Raw genomic sequence first — 19798 nt, forward strand, 5'->3', positions numbered from 1 at the left:
GGACACAAAAGTCAGCAAGGTTATTGAATTTGTTAAGGTACACACAGGGGGTTATTCCAATTTGTTGACAGACCCACATTCCTGATAGGAACGGAACTGCCCACTTGTCAGTCTTTTGACTAGGTTGGATGAACTCAGTACAGGTATTTCCCATCTGCTTTGCTACGGTTACACTGCCAAAGCATTTGCCTCGGCCTGTGACTTGACTCAGGGTAATTTCTCTCCGGGGGGTGTCCCACTTACAGTTGTGTGGATTGTTTGCTGCAGAGTATTCAAAAGGAGCATCAAGGGCGACACCCTCATAAAAAGGAGGTTCTGCATTATAACATAACCAGCATGATTTTGTAAAGTTCGGATTGGATTGGTTCAATGACAAAAAGGTAGCATTTAACACACTAAGAAACAAATTGTAAGGATTTGACTTAGGTTTTTGGTAAATAGCTAAAGGACGGGATGAGGAGGAGGTGCCAGATGTGGCTTCCCTCTTTTGTCTGCGTGCTGCAAGATTCTGATAGGGTTTGAATGACTGGGGCACTGAAGGTGGGAGTCTGATAATTTGCACGTTTGCCCAATCTAAATGCCTGGCTGCATTTAAAGCATGCCATTTTTATCTTCTTCCAGTCTGTGAGGGGAGTTTGTTCTGACTTCCCCTCAGCCCAAATAGAAACATTGTTGTTACTGATTTTATATACTGTTACTTCTTCTTTGTCAGAGCCGGAGTCAGAGCCGGCTGCAGAGGACCGGCTGTCCCAGTCCTAGCTAGAGTCCGGTTCAGAGCCGGAAGTCGACTGACTGGCTGCTTCCGGGCTCTGGACCCGTTTGGTCGGGCTCCGACCCGGCCCCTTTCCCTCAGGGCTGGGCCGTCCTTTCTCCCTTGGCCCCCGCCCCTTTCCCTCAGGGCTGAGCCACTCCTTCCCCCTGGGCCTCCTGTACCTGTGCTCCCCCCGCCTCCTGCTGTGGGAGCTTCTTGCCTTAGAAAAACACGCTTTTTGGCAAAGATTAGCTTCAGCTCTCTCTTTGCGCTCTCCTCCCTTTTTCTGCTCGCGCGCCCCCGCATTAGCAAACGAGCTCTCTTTGTTTTCAGCGCTATCTTGAGGCGCATAAGGTGGAGGTCCCTCCCCCACTTTTTCAGCATTCCTAGCTTCTTCAGCTAGACCGCTGTAAAATGACTGCATCTGTTTTATCTCTTCAGTGAGCGGCCTTGAGCCCGGGGGCTTCGAAGCAAGCTCTTGACCTTCTGATCCCGAGCCCATACATTCACCCAAACTGACTTCATCAACACTTTGAGCATTATTACTAACATTCTGAGTACATTCTTTTACATTCTGAAAATTCTCAACAACAGTTCCCTCTGAGAAAGTTTGCGTTGCTGCTGCGATACCTAATTGGGGGGAAACCTTTAAACAATTTCGCGCAGCTCTCCAGGTGTCCTGTTCCTGCAACGCCTTCTGTAAAGATTTTACGACCCTCCCCCATGCTTTAAGATTTTTCCCTGAGCTGGAAGACATTGTGTCTTCGGCAAGAGCTTTAGTACATTGATCCCAAACATCTGGGTGGAGGATATCCACCGGACGATCAATAATACTAAGTTGCAAAAGCCTCGTCACTGCGAGGGTAAAATCTTTTGCTTTACAATCAATTCCCCACTGCTTATGAATCTGAGAAACGACCTTCACGAGAGCTTCCATCCTCTGCGTGGGTCCGGAGGCGTCCCTCCCGCCGAGCTGGACCAGCCGCTCGGCCGTCGTTCACCCGTCCAGGCGACTCCCGATGTCCAGGGCGACTCCCAATGTCCAGGGCGACTCCCGGGTTTTTCGGCACCACTTGTTACCTCCGCTGAGGTGTAGCGACCTGGTTCAGGAACGACACGGCAGCCACACCCAGGCTGCTCGGTCCATCAGCTCACAGACACCAATGTGGTGGACGGCTAATGGCGTTTATTAACTGGTTACATGGGGTTATAAAACCTCTGTTTGCTACATCACATCCGTCTGCTTACGTTACAGGTTAGGTATTGCTTATCTTATCAAGGACACTGACCAACTAAGAGTTGAGGGAGGGATTCTGTCTGCCCGTACAGCGCGATATCTTCCGACCGCCTGTCCCTGATCTCCCACACCCCTGCACTTTAAGGAAGGGAGTAATGCAGAGGGAGAAGTGTAAATGCAAAGCAATCCAGTGACAAACAGCACACAGCATGTTTTTAATCCTACATCAAGAGCTGGATGCAAATGAAGATAGGGAAGGATATGGATTACCAAGATCAGTACATTGGCAGAGGAGTTCTGCAAGAGCCCCCCTGTGACAGAGCAGGGATGTCTCTGTGACCTGCACAGACTGGAATAACTGTGCCGTACTGGGGGCAGAGTTTATCAAATATGGAATTATCCTTGAATCTGAATCTTTCTCAGTCTGCAGTGCTCTGCCTTAACACCAGGTCCTTTTGAGGGCCTTGAATATTATTCTTTATACTTGTGGTTGAGTTTTGCTGCATTTTTATTTCCCTTTTCTGAAATGTGTAAAGCAACAGTCAACTTGTTTCTCCTTGTTCCATCCCACACACTCGAGGATGCCCAATACCTTCCACTGCAAAATCCCAAATCATGCAGACCACTCCATAACACTTTGGTTTGGAGAGGTGCTGCTTTTGATCTGTCTTTCTTCTTTCACTGTAAAACTCTACTGAAACTAATTACTGAAATTAATGAAATGCCACAGTGCAAACAAGAGGACTCCTGAGTTTTGCATTCTTAAAATCCTTCCTCTTAACCCCAGCCAGCAAACCACCCAATCTTTAAATTAAAAACAAAAGCAAAACCACCAAAACCAAACACACCTCTATATAAAGGAAAGGTTTAAAATTATCAGGGCTCATGCTTTTTTATGCAGAAACCAACATCATATGAACAAGGCTGCCTTTAGGAGCAACACCAATTCTCTGCCTCCTACTCCGTTACACTTAGGATTTCCTTTATCTGCTCCAGTTTAAAGTGCTGTTATCTCACAGTCACTTTGAGAAGGGTCACTTCTGCCTCATTCCTCACGACACACATGTACAGCAGCACAAGGAAGAAATAATTATAAGAGAAAAAAGAACAACAGAGGGAGGTAATTATAGGACACCGTTGCTTATTCACACAACCTATCTGAAATACAGCTTCCGTTCATTCCAGCTACTTGTCTCATCTTTTAAACAGTCCGTATCCCAATGTTCTGCTGCCTGCGAATTGCAATACAAACAGACACAGGAGTTTCAACTGCTTTGTCATTATCAATCAAAAATTATTTCAGGAAATATGCAGAAGCTGTGACTCAGCTTGGACATCGATGGCTGTTCCATTTCTTAGTCACTGAATGAGGCTAACACATGACTCATCTCAGCTGACACATTTTCAATTGGATCACTGATACTCCAGACCTTCAAAAGAATTATTCATCTGGCTTAGTGCTAATAGCAACATATCCTCCATCTCCTCCATTTCTAGTACCATACTACAGAGTGTATTCATACAACTTTACGGGTCTAGACACATGATTCAATTGGTTTTATCCACAGGGAATTCAGAGATTTATCCAGAAGAACAGAACTTGTTCTTCTACTGGTGTATACTATTGACCAAGCATGTGCACATCCTTCTTAAAACTTATTTTTCTCCATCAGTTTGCCGAGTCCAATCACCGTCATCATCATCATCATCTCTAGTGGTAGTAAACTACAAAACTGATTCAACTACAAAACGTGATTTGTAACAAGTATTGATGACTGGAGCAACCTGTCTTGGGTGTGTTCAGCACTTTCTGCCTCAACAATGCACGATGCCCTGGGAAAAGCTAAGCCCTTCCTCACTCGCTCTCCCAAGTCCATCATCATGATCCCAATCAATGCTCTGCATTTACAGGCTTGGGTCAAGAGGATCAGCAAATTGATTTTGCCTTGCCTGGAAGCACACTTTGGTGACATTTCAGCCCTATGGCCACTTCCAGTCCAGAATGATGGCAGATGCTCTCCAGCCTGCAAGCTCCTCTGGCAGGAAGAGAAGCTCCCAAAACACACGGGGCATTGTGCAACCTGGCAGTTACCTGTGGAGCAGCTGAGCAGGTCTGCTGATGTCAAACAGCACGTGTGCAACTCACACAGCTCTGCTGACACTGCAGCACTGGAGAGCAACTGCAGCTGTGGCTGCACAATTCTGTTTTACTGCCAATGTTCTTGTGCAGGTAGCTTGCTATTTGTGACACATAGCCAGCTACTGGTTTCATGAAAGTGGAATTCACATGGGTACTGGAAAATGCTGTAACCCCCTGACATGTTTAAAGGAATATATCCACGTGCTAGTAACATTTTGAGTTTTGCACGTTAACTTTTGTTAATCCAATGGCTGGGGAAAAAAAAGAATCACTCAGGAAACAAGACAGACTGCTCTCAAATGAAAATACAGCCCTGCTTGATAGCAAAATGAGCTGCCCAACAGCTACAATGCTACCATTAGTTCTAGTCACTTAGCACAGAGTTTCTTGCATTTCCCATTGTGACTAATAGCAAGAAAAAAAGCCTCAGTACCAAATGTGAATGCAAAAAATCCCAGCCCACTACTTAGTAGTACTCCTGCAGATTGATGGATATCACTATTTTTCACAGGCAGCACCTTGGTATAGGGAATACTCACATGGGTCACAAACTTTATGAGCCCCATTAAGAACTGGAAGGAAAGCACAGCATCTGTATGGGTCAAGACACTCAACTACAGTAACCTACCAGGATATTTCAAATCTGAAGTGGATCCACTGATGCATGATTCCAAACAAGACCACTCCTCCATACCAGTAACAATTTTAACACAAGTTACTTCTAAAGTAAACAACTTGGCCTTCACCTTGGAATTTATCTCCCACAAGCACCAGGTTTCCACATAGCAGAACGGGACAAAAGAAGATTAATTTTGCCTAGGCAAAATTAATTCAGTCTTTAGTAAACATCAAGTTGTGTAGTAAGGTCCTAATGTGGCTTCCCTCACTCAAAAAATTTATTCCTATTTTCACGAAGGAACATGTGCACTAAGGAGCAGCAATCTAGGAAGAACAGTTTGCTCCGATTGTCTGGAATTAATAATAATAATAAAAAAATATATATATATATAAAGCCATTTAGGAAAGCTCGTTTCAGAATGCTGCCAGACTGTAGCCATTCATCACCTGGACACAGGGACTAACACTGGGAAGTTATCCCGAGCTCCGGCCACGCTGCCACAGCAGCTCAGATGCAAAAGGATGCTGACTTAAGTAAGTGATTCCCAGGAGAAAAACAACAGCCAGTGTCAGAAGGGAAAGAGACAGAGGTGCTGAGCAACACGCACAATCTGGCATGCACATTCCTTACAGAAACCCAAACCCTGAACGCACTTGGCCAGGCTTTCCACCCGCCCTTTCCCCCTAGGCTGGTAGCGTGAAATGCCACTGACAATTTTCTCGCCTTCGCATCCGCTTCCCAGCGCACACAAACGCCGCTGCCCGCGCTGGACCGGGGAGCCCGGAGCCGAGCGCTGAGCCGGGGCTCCCGGCGCCGCCGGGGAAGGGACGGGGCGGCGGCGGCTGCCGGGAGCGGGGCTCTCCCGCGGGGCAGCCACAGGTGAGGGAAGTCGGCGCCAGAGCCGGGGGCTGCGGGGCCGGTGCGGCACGCTCCGAGCGCAGCGATGCCCGGCCGCAGGGCACGGCCGCCAGCGCGGCACCCGCGGGACCCCGCACCCCGCCCGGCCCCCCGGGACCCCGCACCCCGCCCGGCCCCGCGGGGTCCCGCACCCCGCCCGGCCCCCCGGGACCCCGCACCCCGCCCGGCCCCGCGGGGTCCCGCACCCCGCCCGGCCCCGGGGAAGGACAGGGCCAGGGGCGATACTGAACCAGGCTTTGACGCGGATCTTCAGCTCGCCCTCCTGCGGCTCCGGCATGGCTTTCTTGGACACGCGGAGCTTGTTGAGCCCCCCGAAGGCGGACAGCACCACGGCTCGCATCTCCTTGGCGTCCCCGGCGCGCAGGCTGCCGCCCGCGCCGCCCTCGGCCGCCTCCCTGCCGCCTTCTTTCTCGATCATCTGCTCCGTCTCCTCGGCTCGCTGCGCTCCCTCCTTGGCCATGGCGGGGCTGCGGCGGCTCCCGCGGTGCCGCCGTGCGAGGCCGGTGCCGCCGTGCGCAATGGCCGCGCAGCCGCCGGCGCCCGCCCGCCGCACTGCACCGGCTGCGCGGCGCCCTCCGCCCCGCGCCGCGCCCGCAGCAGCCCCCGGCACGGAGTCACGGGACCAGGCCGCCCGAAAGGACCTCTGAGACCACACCCTGTGACCCATCCCCACCTCGCCACCCGGACCGTGGCACTGAGAGCCACGTCCGCTCCTTCCTTAAACACCTCCAGGCGTGGGGACTCCAGTACCTCCCCGGTCAGTCCATTCCAATGTCTACATCATCTTTCTGTGAAGAAATTCCTTCCAATGTCCAACCTCAACTTCCCTTGAGGTGCAGGTTTAATAAGTTCTGTCACTTGTTACCTGGGAGAAGAGCCCGACCCCCAGCTGGCTCCACCTTCCTTACAGGTAGTTCTAGAGGGATAAGGTCACCCCTGAGTCTTCTTCTCCAGCGTGAACAGCCCCACTGTCACCTTAGGCCAGTGCAGAGCCCAAAGCCCGCTGAGCTGAGTTGTGAGGCCAGGCTGTCTGGTTGGACCAGCCATGCTCTGTGCTGCAGAGCTCATGGCATCGTGGATTAAATCTCCACTCGAGATGCCCACCTCTTGATCCTCACTGGGGAGCCCAGTGTGCAGAGTCGCACCTTCCCTGCTCCTTGTCCTGAAGCTCTTCTCGGGCTAGCTCGGTGAGCACTCAGTGTCAGAAGAACCATGCAGCTGCCTCACGACTGACACCTTTGCAGCAAGAAACACAAGCTTGAGACTTTGCTGTGGAGCACAGCAACACCTTTATCCAGCAGCTCTTTACCTGGTGATCAGTGCTGGTCTTTGCCGCTTCCTGTGGGGAGCTAAATCCTTTAATATGAGCACAGGGTGTACTGCAAGGCACCCACCTACCAGGGCTCCCTGGCACTGTCCTGGTTTGGGTCCCCAGGGAGGGACCTCAGGCATCAGCCACTTAGCCCTGTGTTAATGAGCGTCAGGGCCTGCAGCCTCCCCTAGGGCAGCTGAGCGTGGATTTTGGGGGATCACTAGTTGTGATTCCATGGATATCAATGGAACATCTATTGAGTTCAGTATTAGATCCCTGCACCAATTTGCAGATGGCCCCACCGCTGGAGTAAATCAGCCTAAAATGATGCATGTTTTTATGGAGTTCCAAAGTTCATTGCAGCACGCCGTGTGTACGGCCGGTGGTCCTGCAGACCACCCTGTGGGTACAGTTCTTTCATCAGACCTGTTGATGAAGAAAGTTGCCTGCAGCAACTGAGCTCTTGAGAAGCTTCAGGACCTCTCTATCGTCTGTTGGGGATTATGACCACCCTCTCCTTAAGCTGTGGAGTTGTAGTGGTCTGAGTTCATCAATACTCCTTAATTTCACAAGGTGCATTTATTTCATCTTGGGTCATGTATTCAGGGTTGAAGTCTTTGAAGGACGCCAAAACCGTTGGAAATATCTTAGCTATAACAAGTAATGGGGTAAAAGCATTTTCATTAACAGTAGCAAAGTGAGATAGTGGAGGAATGGAAAGAATTTTCATGTTCCTTTGCAATTTGGGGGATTTTTTTCTCTCTAGTCTGTGAAAGCTTTTAGACAAACTTTTTTAAAGGCCATTTCTGAGAATTTGTCATCTAAGTCTGCCATAAATGAAGCAGTAAATAAATACATATTAGGAGCAAAGGAGAAAGAGTACTAGCCTCAGGGAAGTTTCACTAGGTTCATTACCTCAAAAAGTTCAAACAGATTTTGTCAAAAGTGAAGTCTGATTCCTCAAACATCACTGAAGTCATCCTTGAGTTGTGTTTTGACAAAGACTCAGAACCAGCTCATTAACACCATTAAAATTTTATGTGTGACATATTAAAATTATACCATTCATTTAATTCCAAGTGTCAGTGTGAGGAGAGATCTAACTGTTTTAAAGATCAGGAACCTTTTTTCCACCCTTGTTCCCCTGCTAACACCATGAATATCCCCTCTGTGTTCCCTACACTTGGCTAATTCAGTGCTGTAATGGGGAATACAAGGTTCTGTCACTTTAGATCTGGCCATTTGAATGCATGACCAGGCGGGCAGCAGCTGAATAAAGAATAACATGCACTTGTCTCCAAATGATTCACTCTGCTGGCATCTTGTTACAGTTCTAACTCAAATGAATGGTGAAGTGTAGAGTGACTGGGGAAAGTAAAGCAGATAACATATGGCAACTAATGACATCCAGAATGATGAGACACTACGGGACAGCTCACTCGCATCACTCCAGCAGCCTGCAAGAGCCAAAGAAGTGAATCTGGGCCTTCAAACTGCATTTGTTTTGCAATGGTTTCTGAGTCTTCTAATTAAGCCTCCTCATATTGATTTAAAGCTGTTCTCTATTCCCCCTTGGTCCTGAACCAAAAGTAATTTATCCTAAATGCTTTAACCGTGTACTGTTTGCAAGTCAAAATGTTGAAGGATGGCCATTTTGTAGAGACATGACGTATGGTACAACCAGAAATTGCACAGGTCAGTTGTGGCCACTGAAATAATGTGTAGCAGGATATTTCTGCATAATCATGATTCCATTAATTTGATTTAATTCCCAAGCACTTCTTTAAGAACATTTGATGATGCAGTACAGATGCATACACTGATGTAAAAGCAGGATTTATTTTGACAGTTGACTGTAAATTGAACCACTCTGGAAACAGGCTGTGGGAGGGCCATTCCTATCACTTCAGGCTTCCCTCAAAGCATTCCATGGTGGCTTTCCACTGACTTCAGCGGCCAGTGGGTTGGGCCTCTACAAGTGAAAACACAGGACTCGATGTGATGAGCACAGACAAGCAGTGACAATGAACATGCTGTGAGAACCTGAGCAAAAGGGAATTAAGAGTTCTTTCATCACCATCTGGACCTGCTGGTCAAGCTGGGGATATCTCTTCTTTGAGACAGTTATTTTAAAATGCTGTGCAGAAAGGAAGGGAAATGGAACAGTGCACTTGTGGATAAATGCTGTCAGTCGCAGTCAACATTTCCTCCCGATTCAGATATTTTATTTTCACAACATAATGTTCCCTTGTTCAGCAAAGGAACCTATCTATGACTACATCATATACTGTTTTGAGGGTTCAGGCCTGAATTTTGTGGAGGGGAGCAGGCATTCAGGATACATCTGACTGTAGTACTGCCATACTTCTTGGAGGAAGTTAGAGGAAGAATTTGAAGTTGCTATTGGAAACACAGACCCAGTAGAAGGTCGATCAAAAACTGAAATAGACGAGTGAAATGCAAGGTTTGATGCTGTGTGAAGATGAAACCAAACCAAACTAAATCAAACAACTCTTGGGCCATTGTGCAAAAGAAGTATCCCCCACTAGATACTCATTACATTCTTGACACCACTCCTTTTTGGAAGAACAATGAGATTTTGTGTTCAAGGACTTGATGTCATTGTATCAGTTTCCCTTCTTAACAAGAACAAGAAGATGTGAATAAGGGCTAATCACCTTGCTCAAAGGAAGTAACTCATAAATGGCAAAAAGAAATCCTCAGTTAGAATGCAATTTCTATCTCAGTAATTTTCTCTAAGGCATAAAACATGTTTTGTCTTTAGAATAAAGTATTACAAAAATTTTTGTTAGGTCAAGTTATTTATTTTTCTAGTAGTTATAAATTAATTTAGAAAATCATAGTGATGTATGTTCTGGCTGCTTTAATGCACAATCAAGGCAGGTTTTAATACATTGAGTTCCAAAACATTGGGCTTTTTACAGTCTATTGTCACCGAATTCTGTCTGGTGCCAAAAATAAAGTATGTTTTGAGAACATGTTCAGAACACTTACTTCAGCTATTATGCCCTATGGTCCACAGCATCTCTTATCAATAGGAAAATGGGTTTTGTGTCTTTTCCCACCTGTATCCCTGTGTAGAATGTATTTACAAAGATATTTCCAAAGGAATCTCCAGGAGTACAGGATATTAGATTTATTGGTTTGAGCTTTTCAAAAACAAAAGAGACCTCCATTTCCTAATGTTAATTTACATAAAGATAATTGTATGATTTTATTTTATCTTAGCCAGGGGCTTTCTCTTGATGGTGAAGCTCTGTATAAATCACAGCAGCAATGAAGAAATTCTCTGATCATAGGCACTAAAAAGAACGGTACAGTTCCCTTCAGCAGATGCAGTTTAGAGCTCCTTGGCATCATCAGAAGTAATGAAAATGTGTTACATTTTAAACCAAAGGGGAAAAGAAACGAAAACACTCACAGAGGATTTGGCAAAGCCAATATATGCCAGTATGACTTATTCTGTTGGCTGCTCAGTTATTGCAGCCCTTTGCTACTTTACCATTTGTCTTGTTTGGAGATTGTGCTCAGATAATTCAGTAATGGATACAACAGAAATTAAATAAATCATAGCTGATCATGAAATAACACAATTTAAATGGATTGTGAAGTATTTACATCATGGTGATGACAGTTATCACACACAGACCAAAATAAGCCCTTTTAACAAAACTTCATTTATATCTTTGTTCCTCAAGCCTTACTATCCATGGCTTGAGGAACAAATGTAGTATAATGTAGTATAATGTAAAAATACCTTATACTGATGTAATGGCTGATGTAGCATAATGTAAAAATACTGTTCAATATCTTCTATTGTTTATATATTCCAGCACTTCTGTTGTGTTTTCTAAAAGCTCTGAGTATTTTTTACTATTAAAATAAAATATTATTTTGGTAGTAACACTGAAGTTCTGTGTTTCCTTTGGCACTCAGCTGAAGAAATGAAGAAAAAAAGCCCAAACCTCTCCATGACTTGTTTCCTGCTTTGTAAAGCTGAGTTGAACCATTTTTACCTAATATTAATAACAACCAGTAAATACACACTCACAGTTCTCTTGTATTACTTCACCAGCACTAGGTATCCTTGGAAATTTTTGGGGTATTGCAAATGCCATCCCTGAATTTAAGCAAGTTCAAGATATTATATGTAGCTTATTCTTTTAGGTAATTTGTAGCAAAAGTAAAAAATGATTGCACATGTTGCATCTCCCTTTGTAAGTACTATGGTAAGTAACTGGACTGGTATGTATATGGAGATGTACACCATGATTTATGTACTGCTTCATTCTGTGTGACTCCAGGCTTTGAGGAAGAGTAATCCCACTTGGCATTTTGACCCCATTTGGTCTCAGTAATTATGGATCCAGAGTAACTTGTTAGAAGCTTGTGAAAAAATGTCTCTGAAGTTAACAGCAGAGCTGAAGTGTACAGAAGAATGAGAATTCAATGCATAATTCAATGAATGTAAGTTTGAAAAGCATATCCAGTTATCCCACTGGCTATGTCCAGTTGTTATCCACTGTTACAGTACAGTGCACAATATCACCAGGGAATACTGTGAATGTCATCTTCAGACCAATCTAATAACACATTGCATTTTTGATCAAAGTTTCTTTCTACAACTTACCAAGCTGTTTTGCCTTTTTGAGGCTTTTGGTTTTTTTCTTGTTAAGTATTTACATGTATAATACAGGTAGCTCCTGAGTCTGCTCAAGGAAACCAAAGTGGGTTTTTAGGTTTTATAATCCGAGGTCTGTTTTGTCTGTTTCTCAAGCTGCAGTCTAAGAGCAATGACAGAAGGACTGCTACTCTGACAGCAGGGATGCTTCTAGCTTGGATTTAAACCTGAAGGCATTGTACTAATTTATAGCTTTTACAAGAGCTCTGTCACTGCACAGAATTTCCATAGGCATTACAATACAAAGAATTCTTCTTTCCCCCACAAGCTCTTGATCCAGCTTTCTGTACCACCCTGGTTGTATCCTCTGTGATGGGCCTTTTGCAGAAAGGAAGAGGATACTCTTTAGCATAACTGTTTCCTATGGAGTGTTTTATCATGGTCTATTAATATTCTCTTTTCCTCAGTTCCATAGCTACTTACTGCTTTCTAACTCATTGATTTTAATAAGACAATTGAGCATGCTGCTGTATTCTCTTCTCTCCCTGTATTCTTTTCTACTCTCCCTATGGATGAAAAAAAAATCACCCATAAAACCAAACATAAACACCAGCTTATTAGGAGATTGTTTTTTTCTGAACACCCTTAAGGTGCTAATGGAACTGTTCATTACATAGCTTCTAGGTTGGATCTCACTTGGGCTGCTAGAAACAGGGATTTTCACTGAATAAATGCATTTGAGTCTGCAGGCAAGGTTCAGAACCTGTATTCTGTTTAGCTGCAATGGAGTTATTTTTCTTCATAGTGGCTGGTGTGATGCCATGTTTTGGATTTACAGCCTCAACTGCGCTGATAACACACTGGTGTTTTTGTTGTTGCTGAGCAGTGTTTACACAGTCTCAAGGCTTTTTCTACGACTCCCACCACCCCAGCAGCAAGGAGGTGCACCAGGAGCTGGGAGGGGACACAGCTGGGACACCCCACCAGATGGAAGGGGAATCCTATTCCACATGGCATCTTGCTGAGCAATCACTGCTGGGGGAAAGGAGGAGGAAAGGGGAACATTCGGGGTTATGGCTGAGGCCCTACTTTCCTGGAGAAGGCCAAACAACTGGCTGCCTAGGAAGCAGGGAATAATTCCTTATTTTGCTTTGCTTGCACAAAAAGCTTTGCCTCACTAACTAATCTGTCTTTATCTGAACCCACAAGTTTTCTCAGTGTTGCCCTTCTGACTTCCTGCCTCACCCACTGGAGAGGAAAGATGAGAAAGAGTGTGGGGTTTATCTGCCTATAAGAGTTAACCCACAGCAAAACCACAGCTGTCTTCTTTTTCTAATGATTTTAATAACTAAACTCATAAATTAGGAAACAGCCCTGAAAAATCTTAATGCCATGTTCACCTAGAGAAATAGTTCCTTGTATCATAGTTAAACATACTAGTGAAGTTCTTTGGGTAAGTTCATACTATTGATAATGGCACAGTACTAAATATTTATAATAACACTAGGATCAGTGTTCTAGTTTTATGACTTTGGGAAGGCTGACAGAATTAGGATTGTTCAGTCCATGGAAGAGAAGCTTCTGGGCTACCTAACTGGATCTTTTGTCAAGTTCCTGAAGGAGCTCCAACAAAGATGGAGAGAGACTGGACTGTTTACAAGGGCCTGGAGTGATAAGACAAGGAGGAATGGCTTCAAACTGACAGAGAATAGATTTAGAGTGCATATTAGGAATAAATCCTTTACTGTGAGTGTGAGGCCCTGGCACAGGTTGCCCAGAGAAGCTGAGGCTGCTACACCTGTGGAAGTTTCCATGGTCAGGTTGGATGGGGCTTGGAGCACCCTGGGACAGTGGAAGATGTCTCTGCCCATGGCAGGGGGTTGGGATGAGGTAACCTTCAAGGCCCCTTCCAACCCAAACCATTCCATGATTCTGTGATTCTATGTACTTATTCTATCTGCAGCTGTAGGTTACTGTACTGGAAGATAAGGAAAAACAAAAAGCATTGCAGTCTGAAATTGGACCATTTGCTGACAGCAGTGTAACAACACAAGAGGACTGACTGTGCCATTCTGTTTCTTCTCTCACACCAGTGTGGGCTTGCTGCCCACTGCACAGTGCCATTTCACACACCAAGGTGAGATATTGCTATTTTCTGCTCTAGTTTGTGCAAAGTAGGGAGCTGGGGTTAAGCCACAAGAGGCTGGCTCTCTGACCATCAAAACTTCACACCATTTTAGCAAACAAAGGCATCAGTGTTCACTGGCTAATAGCTAGCTGGTTCTCTTATTAACTGGTATGCAAATTAGTCTTATGCTCAGTCGTTCTCTTTTCAGTCACTGGGTTTCTTGGGTCAGTGGCTGTGAGTTAGTAGTTGCAATATTCCCCTGGCTGAATTGCCTTCTACCCTGTTGGAGTTGATTTTAGCATGGTTGCTGAGTTGACTTTGTTAGTTTCTTCCTTATCTGAGGAGTTCTGCCAAGTGTCCTTGGGGCCTGTAAATTCTGCATTCCCTGTGCCTGCTATCAGAAGCACATCCTTCTTCCCAAGCTTTGCTAACCTCCCCCAGATCTGAGATCGTTGAAGCCTGTCAAGCCCTAGACTTAACAAAGCAATTCTACCAACAAGTAATTTATGTTTCTAACCTGGTCTCATTTAAGGGCTTTGAAGAAGTATTGGCATAATTTCAGATGTGCTTTTAAATAATAATCAGCTAAATATTAGATAAAGATGATTTTTGGAGACAAAATTAATGTAAACGCTGCATTGCAAACCTTCCAGGCTGAAACCAACACCAATGATTCTTCAGTGCTCCAATCTTTTGAGAAATCAGATCTGGTGCAATGAACTCCAGGATTTGTCAGTGTGTTTGGAAATTCTGAGGGGAAAAGGTCAGGAGATGAGACCCCACAGAGCATTCTCAGACTTCCTTCACTGTGGCAAAATTCGTGTCCTAAGAGAAAACCTTGCCAGCAAGGTAGGACGTGGCTACAGATGCAAGACAGACAACACATCTTGTTGTATAAGGGCAGAATTCTTATTCTTCTCCCTCTAGAAATTGTGCAGATGGATTAGAATGTTGTTAAGTTGTGAACTATCATGAACAAGGTGTTTAAAGATAAATGGTAGAACTCGGCCACATGAGACTTTTGAAGTCCCAGTTAAGGGGTGAAAATGGGGACTGCTTACTGCCACAATGTCTTGGCATTCCCTGATTGGGATCTCTGCATGTTTTAAGAATTTCTGTCTTTTTGAAACATCAGTAGGGGGCTTTAAAGTCTTCATGAAATGATCTTCCTCTGTGTAAGTTTAGATCCTACCTGCTATCTCCCTGTGTGACATAACATACTTGCGTACCCATGTAAATTAGCATTTGCTCTATCTTTTTTATCTAGTGTAAGAAAACCTGCAAGAAAACTTGGGCACTCTGGATTTTTTTTTTTTTTTTCTTTCAGAAATGGAAAGGGCCACAAGTACTTCCTGAGGATGCAGTTTGATTTTCCCTTACTTGGAGGTAATTCTAGATCTAAAGTCTAGCTGATCAATTTATCAGATGATTTCAATTAAAACTGGAAACCATTTTAGGCAAGAGTTTGGAATTCAGCACAAGCGTCTTTGTAAAATCACAGTACAAGTGCTGGCATTTGCCTTAGTCTTTGAAGAAATAATTCAAAATGCAGCTTGCATCTACAGTCACAAATAAAAGGAAGAAGTGACATGGGAAATGAAGTCAGGACAAGGAAAACTGAGGATTCTAGAGAAAATGGTATCTTGCACTATGAAACTAGATTTTTTTTTTCCCCCCACGTAAGAAAAAGGTAACAGAAACCTTCTGGCTTCATATTTTAACCATGAGCTAAGCAATGTCCTTTCATGGTAGGTAATGAGCCAGCATCTCTCTTTAAATGTGGAGATGCTGACTAGTATCTGGAATCTCAGCTGGAAAAGGGTCATTGTGTTACTAAATCAGATCCAAATACCAACACTATCTTGGTTGAGCTGCAGCATCGAAATTATTTCTGCTGAATGGCACCCAAGTTTCCTCCGAGACCTTGACATCAGTAGGATTGTCAAGCATGTGTAGTCCAAAAAGGAATTTCTGCACTAAGAGGCTGGATCTCTATAAACACTTTGAAATCACCACCTTAGGAGGAAGACTGAAGAGGTTTACACTACTTTCAAATCTTTAATTCAAGGGTTTAATTTCTCCAGTTTAGAAAAGATAAATCTACTGTTGGGTTAATCAAGTTGAAAGAAAAGCAATTACTAGTGAGGAAAGATGAACAGTGCTCCAGAAAGTCAGCATTGCAGGGTTATTTCTCTGATTTGAACAAGATGGTGGTGGTGGGGGTGTTGAACCTTCTCTATTTTGAGAGAGAAGCGTGGGTAAGAACATGAAGAAAAGGAGACAAAAGGAAATGCCCTACAGACACACCTAAAGAAAAGAATCTGGTAACAACTCATGGGAAACAAGCACATCAAAAGAGAAATCCATGTGAAGCTGTTCAAAAGGATTTATGAGTTACTTTTGAAAGTATATGCCCTATCCAAATAAAACATTCCTTTAGGACAGGCAAGAAATCTTTTCAGTGTTCAGTGGTCTGAGGTACTGTGGGCGAGAAGCATCAGGGACACAGAACATACTTCCTCCAGTCATACTCCAGCTTCAGGGCTACAGAGACTGAGGCCTGCAGGAGACTTCAAAGGCTCTACAGAAAAACTGAACAGCACTACCATCAGACAGCTCCCTGGACGAGCAGGCGGACATGAACTGGGGCACCTCAGCCTTCCTCAGATAAATACAGAGCCAAGTATTGCTGAGTTTTACAAAGAACTGCCAAGAATTCTAGCAAAGATTCTCATGGAAAGTTACAGTGATCACATCCCCTGCTGCTGGTGAGCAATATCAGAAAAACTGAAGTTAAAAGGGAGCAGGTAATCTTAAATCATTAAAACAAGAGAAAATTGAGGTCTTAAATTGGGAAATCATGGAAATTTTGACACATCAGTGTCAAAACCAGTGACAGCATTATTACCCCCTGTGAGGAGCCAATTTACTTTTGATTTGTCTCAACCCACATGGGGAAGGGGTTGCACAGGTGCCACATCCAGGAGGCACCAAGGAGAAGATGGAGGACAGCCTTGTCTCTGGGGAGACCGCCTGGGAGCCAGTTTATGTCCAACACGGGACAGGCTGTCAGCAGGGGAACGCTGAGGAGACTGTACCCCAGAGACACTCAGCAGTCAATGGCAAAAGGTCTCTACCGATGGACTGCAGGGGGACACTGGACTGGGCCGGCAGGGAGAGGAGGCAGGGGAGGAGTCTGGGAGGTGTCAGGGACATAACTGGGCCACGAGCTGTGGGGTTTTTTCAAAACTTGCTTTTTGAATGGAGAGGCATTGGAGACTGTGCTTTTTGCTTTTGCGGGGGTTTTGAGATTTGCTTTTGATGTCTGGGGGCCTTTTGTATTTCGTGTTTCTGCTCTGACTCCAGTCTGCGGAAGCCCTCGCTGGATCTTGCTCGCCCTCACAACTGTCCTGTCTTCCCTGTGTCCCTGACCGATGCCTTGCGTGCTTCGTCTCTGTGTCCCTGAGCCCCCTGTTCTTTTTTCATTACCAATAAATGTTTGTTTCGGTTGACTTAATTTCGTTCCTGACTGTGTACTTCTAAAAGAGCTGCTCGCAGTTTCTTTCCCTCAAATGGAATGCGACACCCCCCTCATACAATGCTGCAGCGCAAGAGTAGCTTCCTGCCAGGCTCTGATTGTTCTGCTCAAACACCGCAGCCAGGAGCTGGGAACAGTGAGATTCCTCCATCAGGAAAAAGCCATTTTGAGAGGATTAGGCCAGTCTAGTGGCAGTGTAACCCGATCCAGAACATGAGTTCGAGGAGCTCACACCGCGCTCTGCCGCCGGGGAAGGCTCCGGAGGAGTTTTCTGGGCCGGGAGAGCTCTGCCTCTCTCTGCAGCAGACAATGCCATCGTGCGGCAGTTACTGCTTCCTCGGCCGAGCCATCCAGGCTGCAAACTGCTGCTTCTATCCCGGAGTTAATAAGAAGTTAAATACCCCTCTCTCCGGCTGAAGTGTTTCCACAGCATGAGGAGACCCCTTAGCAGGATGCAGGCAGGCTCCATACAGATCTTTCTCCACTTTCCAACTAAATTTTTTCAAGGAAAAGCCATTTCTGCGAAAGAGTTAAACCGTGCATGTGCAGTGGGGAAGAGGCTCATGGCAGGAGTGGGAAGGAAAAAAGACCCTATGAAGGGGAATATAGTCCTTGATGTGGCAGGTCAGCTCAGGTTTTGCTGCTTCCCTCTGGCTCTTTTGAGGAATGCTCTCAGAGTGGAGGCCACGAGTTGTTCTTGCTGCAGCCAAATTCTATCCTGCTACGCTGCTGTGGGCGTCAGCATAATGCCAAGAGGGATGCAGTTCCCTGGTGCTGTTCCCTCTCCCAGGCACAGCCATGCAGTCGGTGCCTGGGCTGCAGTTTTGTCAAGCAAGTGCAAATGGGGACAGTGGAGAGACCTGTGGGGTAAAGGCTCGAAGGAGCTGTAGGAACTGGAAGAGGTCAGTCACCCACTCTGTAGGCCTCGTGCTCTCCACTGCTGGAAGGGATGACTGAGTTTTCAGGCACAACAGTGCAGTAGGAGAAAAGGGAGTCGTTTTCACTGATACTCTTTCCTAGAGAAGAAATGCCCTCGCTGTGCTGGTGTAGGAATACAAATATAGGTTTTGTGTGCTTGCCAGTGGGTGGAGAGGGACTTAGGTACGGATGGGACTTGGCACACCATGTGGCCGCAGTGTGGGTCATTCCTGGGAAGGAAAAATAAATAACTCAGCATTAGAGGTGATACTTCTTCCTCAGCTCTGAAAGAAAGGATTTAAGCTTGATGGGAAAAAAAATGCATGGCAAATACTCACTATTTTCAGTACTTGACAGTTCTCATTGTTACCCGGAGTCCCATTTCATGTGTTTTATAAATATTTCAAATCAAGGTCCCTTAGATGAAGATAAAAAGATGCCATCATTTCACAGCAGAATGTCACTGATGACAGGTGATTTTGAAATGTTCTAAACAGGTTTTCTGCTTCTTTACCATTTTTCTTGGTTTTCAGTATTCCTAAATCCTCCCTGATCTCTTTCACACTTCTGTCTTCTCAGTCAAATTTCATAGTGGGTGGCAATGAAAATGTGTATTAAAATAGTCTTGAAATTTAAGTGTTAAATTAAATAGTGCTTGAGTATTTTACTGTGATTTTTTCATGTAACCTACTGCTTTTCTGGAGTTTAAGGTGTTTTTTTGTTTGCTGGTCTGGTGGGGCTTTTTTGGTTTTGTTTGTTTTGTTTGTTTGTTTTTCTTTTTTCCACTTGAGGATAAATTCTTGATCTAGAAGGTGAAGGGAGAAAATGAATTCCCTGGCCATAGGAATGTTAAGGCAACATATCTTAAGTTAGGGTAAGGTCTCACGAGGTGGTTATCTCGTAGAGAAAAGTAAACCAGTTCAAAGTAATTTATATTTTAGTTTTCTAGGAGTTTTGGATTGTGACAAATGGGATACTCTCATTTTTCATAAGTTAAGCATGTAATTAGAACAGTTTCACACATCTTTGTTTTTGCTTTTCAAGAAGCTCTGATTTTGCTGTTTGTTGCCGTGCCTTAAGCGTGGTCTCCACGCTCACCCGGGCTAGCTCAGGCACCGCGGCGTGGAAAGGTACGGACAGCTGGCCGTGCCAGCTAATCCCATCCTGCGGGGTCTTGGCTCCCACGCGCCCTCGGCGGTAAGCACAGGTGGTGCAAGGCAACGATGGTGGAGATCGAAAGGCGGACTCTGCTGACCGGGTCACAAGAGTTTATTGGAGCCCCGGGGCGGGACCGCCTGACCCCCAGGTAACTGCCCAGGCAGAGCCCCCCAGGCTGCTTGCCAGCACCTTTTATTTGGGGGTGGAACAAGGAGAAGAGGCAGTAGGTGAGCAAATCAGGGATCCCGAGGGAGGGGGTCACACTGATGAATGATATTCTTACAAACCACACATAACTGATGGGGAGGGACCCCCTCTGGATCTGACCTATCACTCGGCGCCCTTGGAAGAACTTTCCAGCTCCAGGGGAAGGCCCCAAGATGACAGGCAGACCGCAGAGGAGGGGGGTGTGGGGGCCTGACATATAACGGTTGGAG

At 45.3% G+C, this 19798-nt stretch overlaps 1 protein-coding gene across 1 annotated transcript in view; it reads right to left on the minus strand.

Annotated features, from left to right (window-relative positions):
- The window catches only part of VAT1L (vesicle amine transport 1 like), a 64747-nt gene extending 58572 nt beyond the window's left edge, over window positions 1-6175 (minus strand). The window contains exon 1 of the mRNA XM_040075328.2: window positions 5896-6175. Coding sequence (XP_039931262.1) covers window positions 5896-6125 — 230 coding nt within the window. The 5' untranslated portion in view covers window positions 6126-6175. The remainder of the gene's footprint in view (window positions 1-5895) is intronic.
- Between the last annotated feature and the right edge of the window lie 13623 nt (window positions 6176-19798).

Source organism: Hirundo rustica, chromosome 11 (genome assembly GCF_015227805.2).
Source record: "Hirundo rustica isolate bHirRus1 chromosome 11, bHirRus1.pri.v3, whole genome shotgun sequence".
NCBI classification, from domain to species: Eukaryota; Metazoa; Chordata; class Aves; order Passeriformes; family Hirundinidae; genus Hirundo; species Hirundo rustica.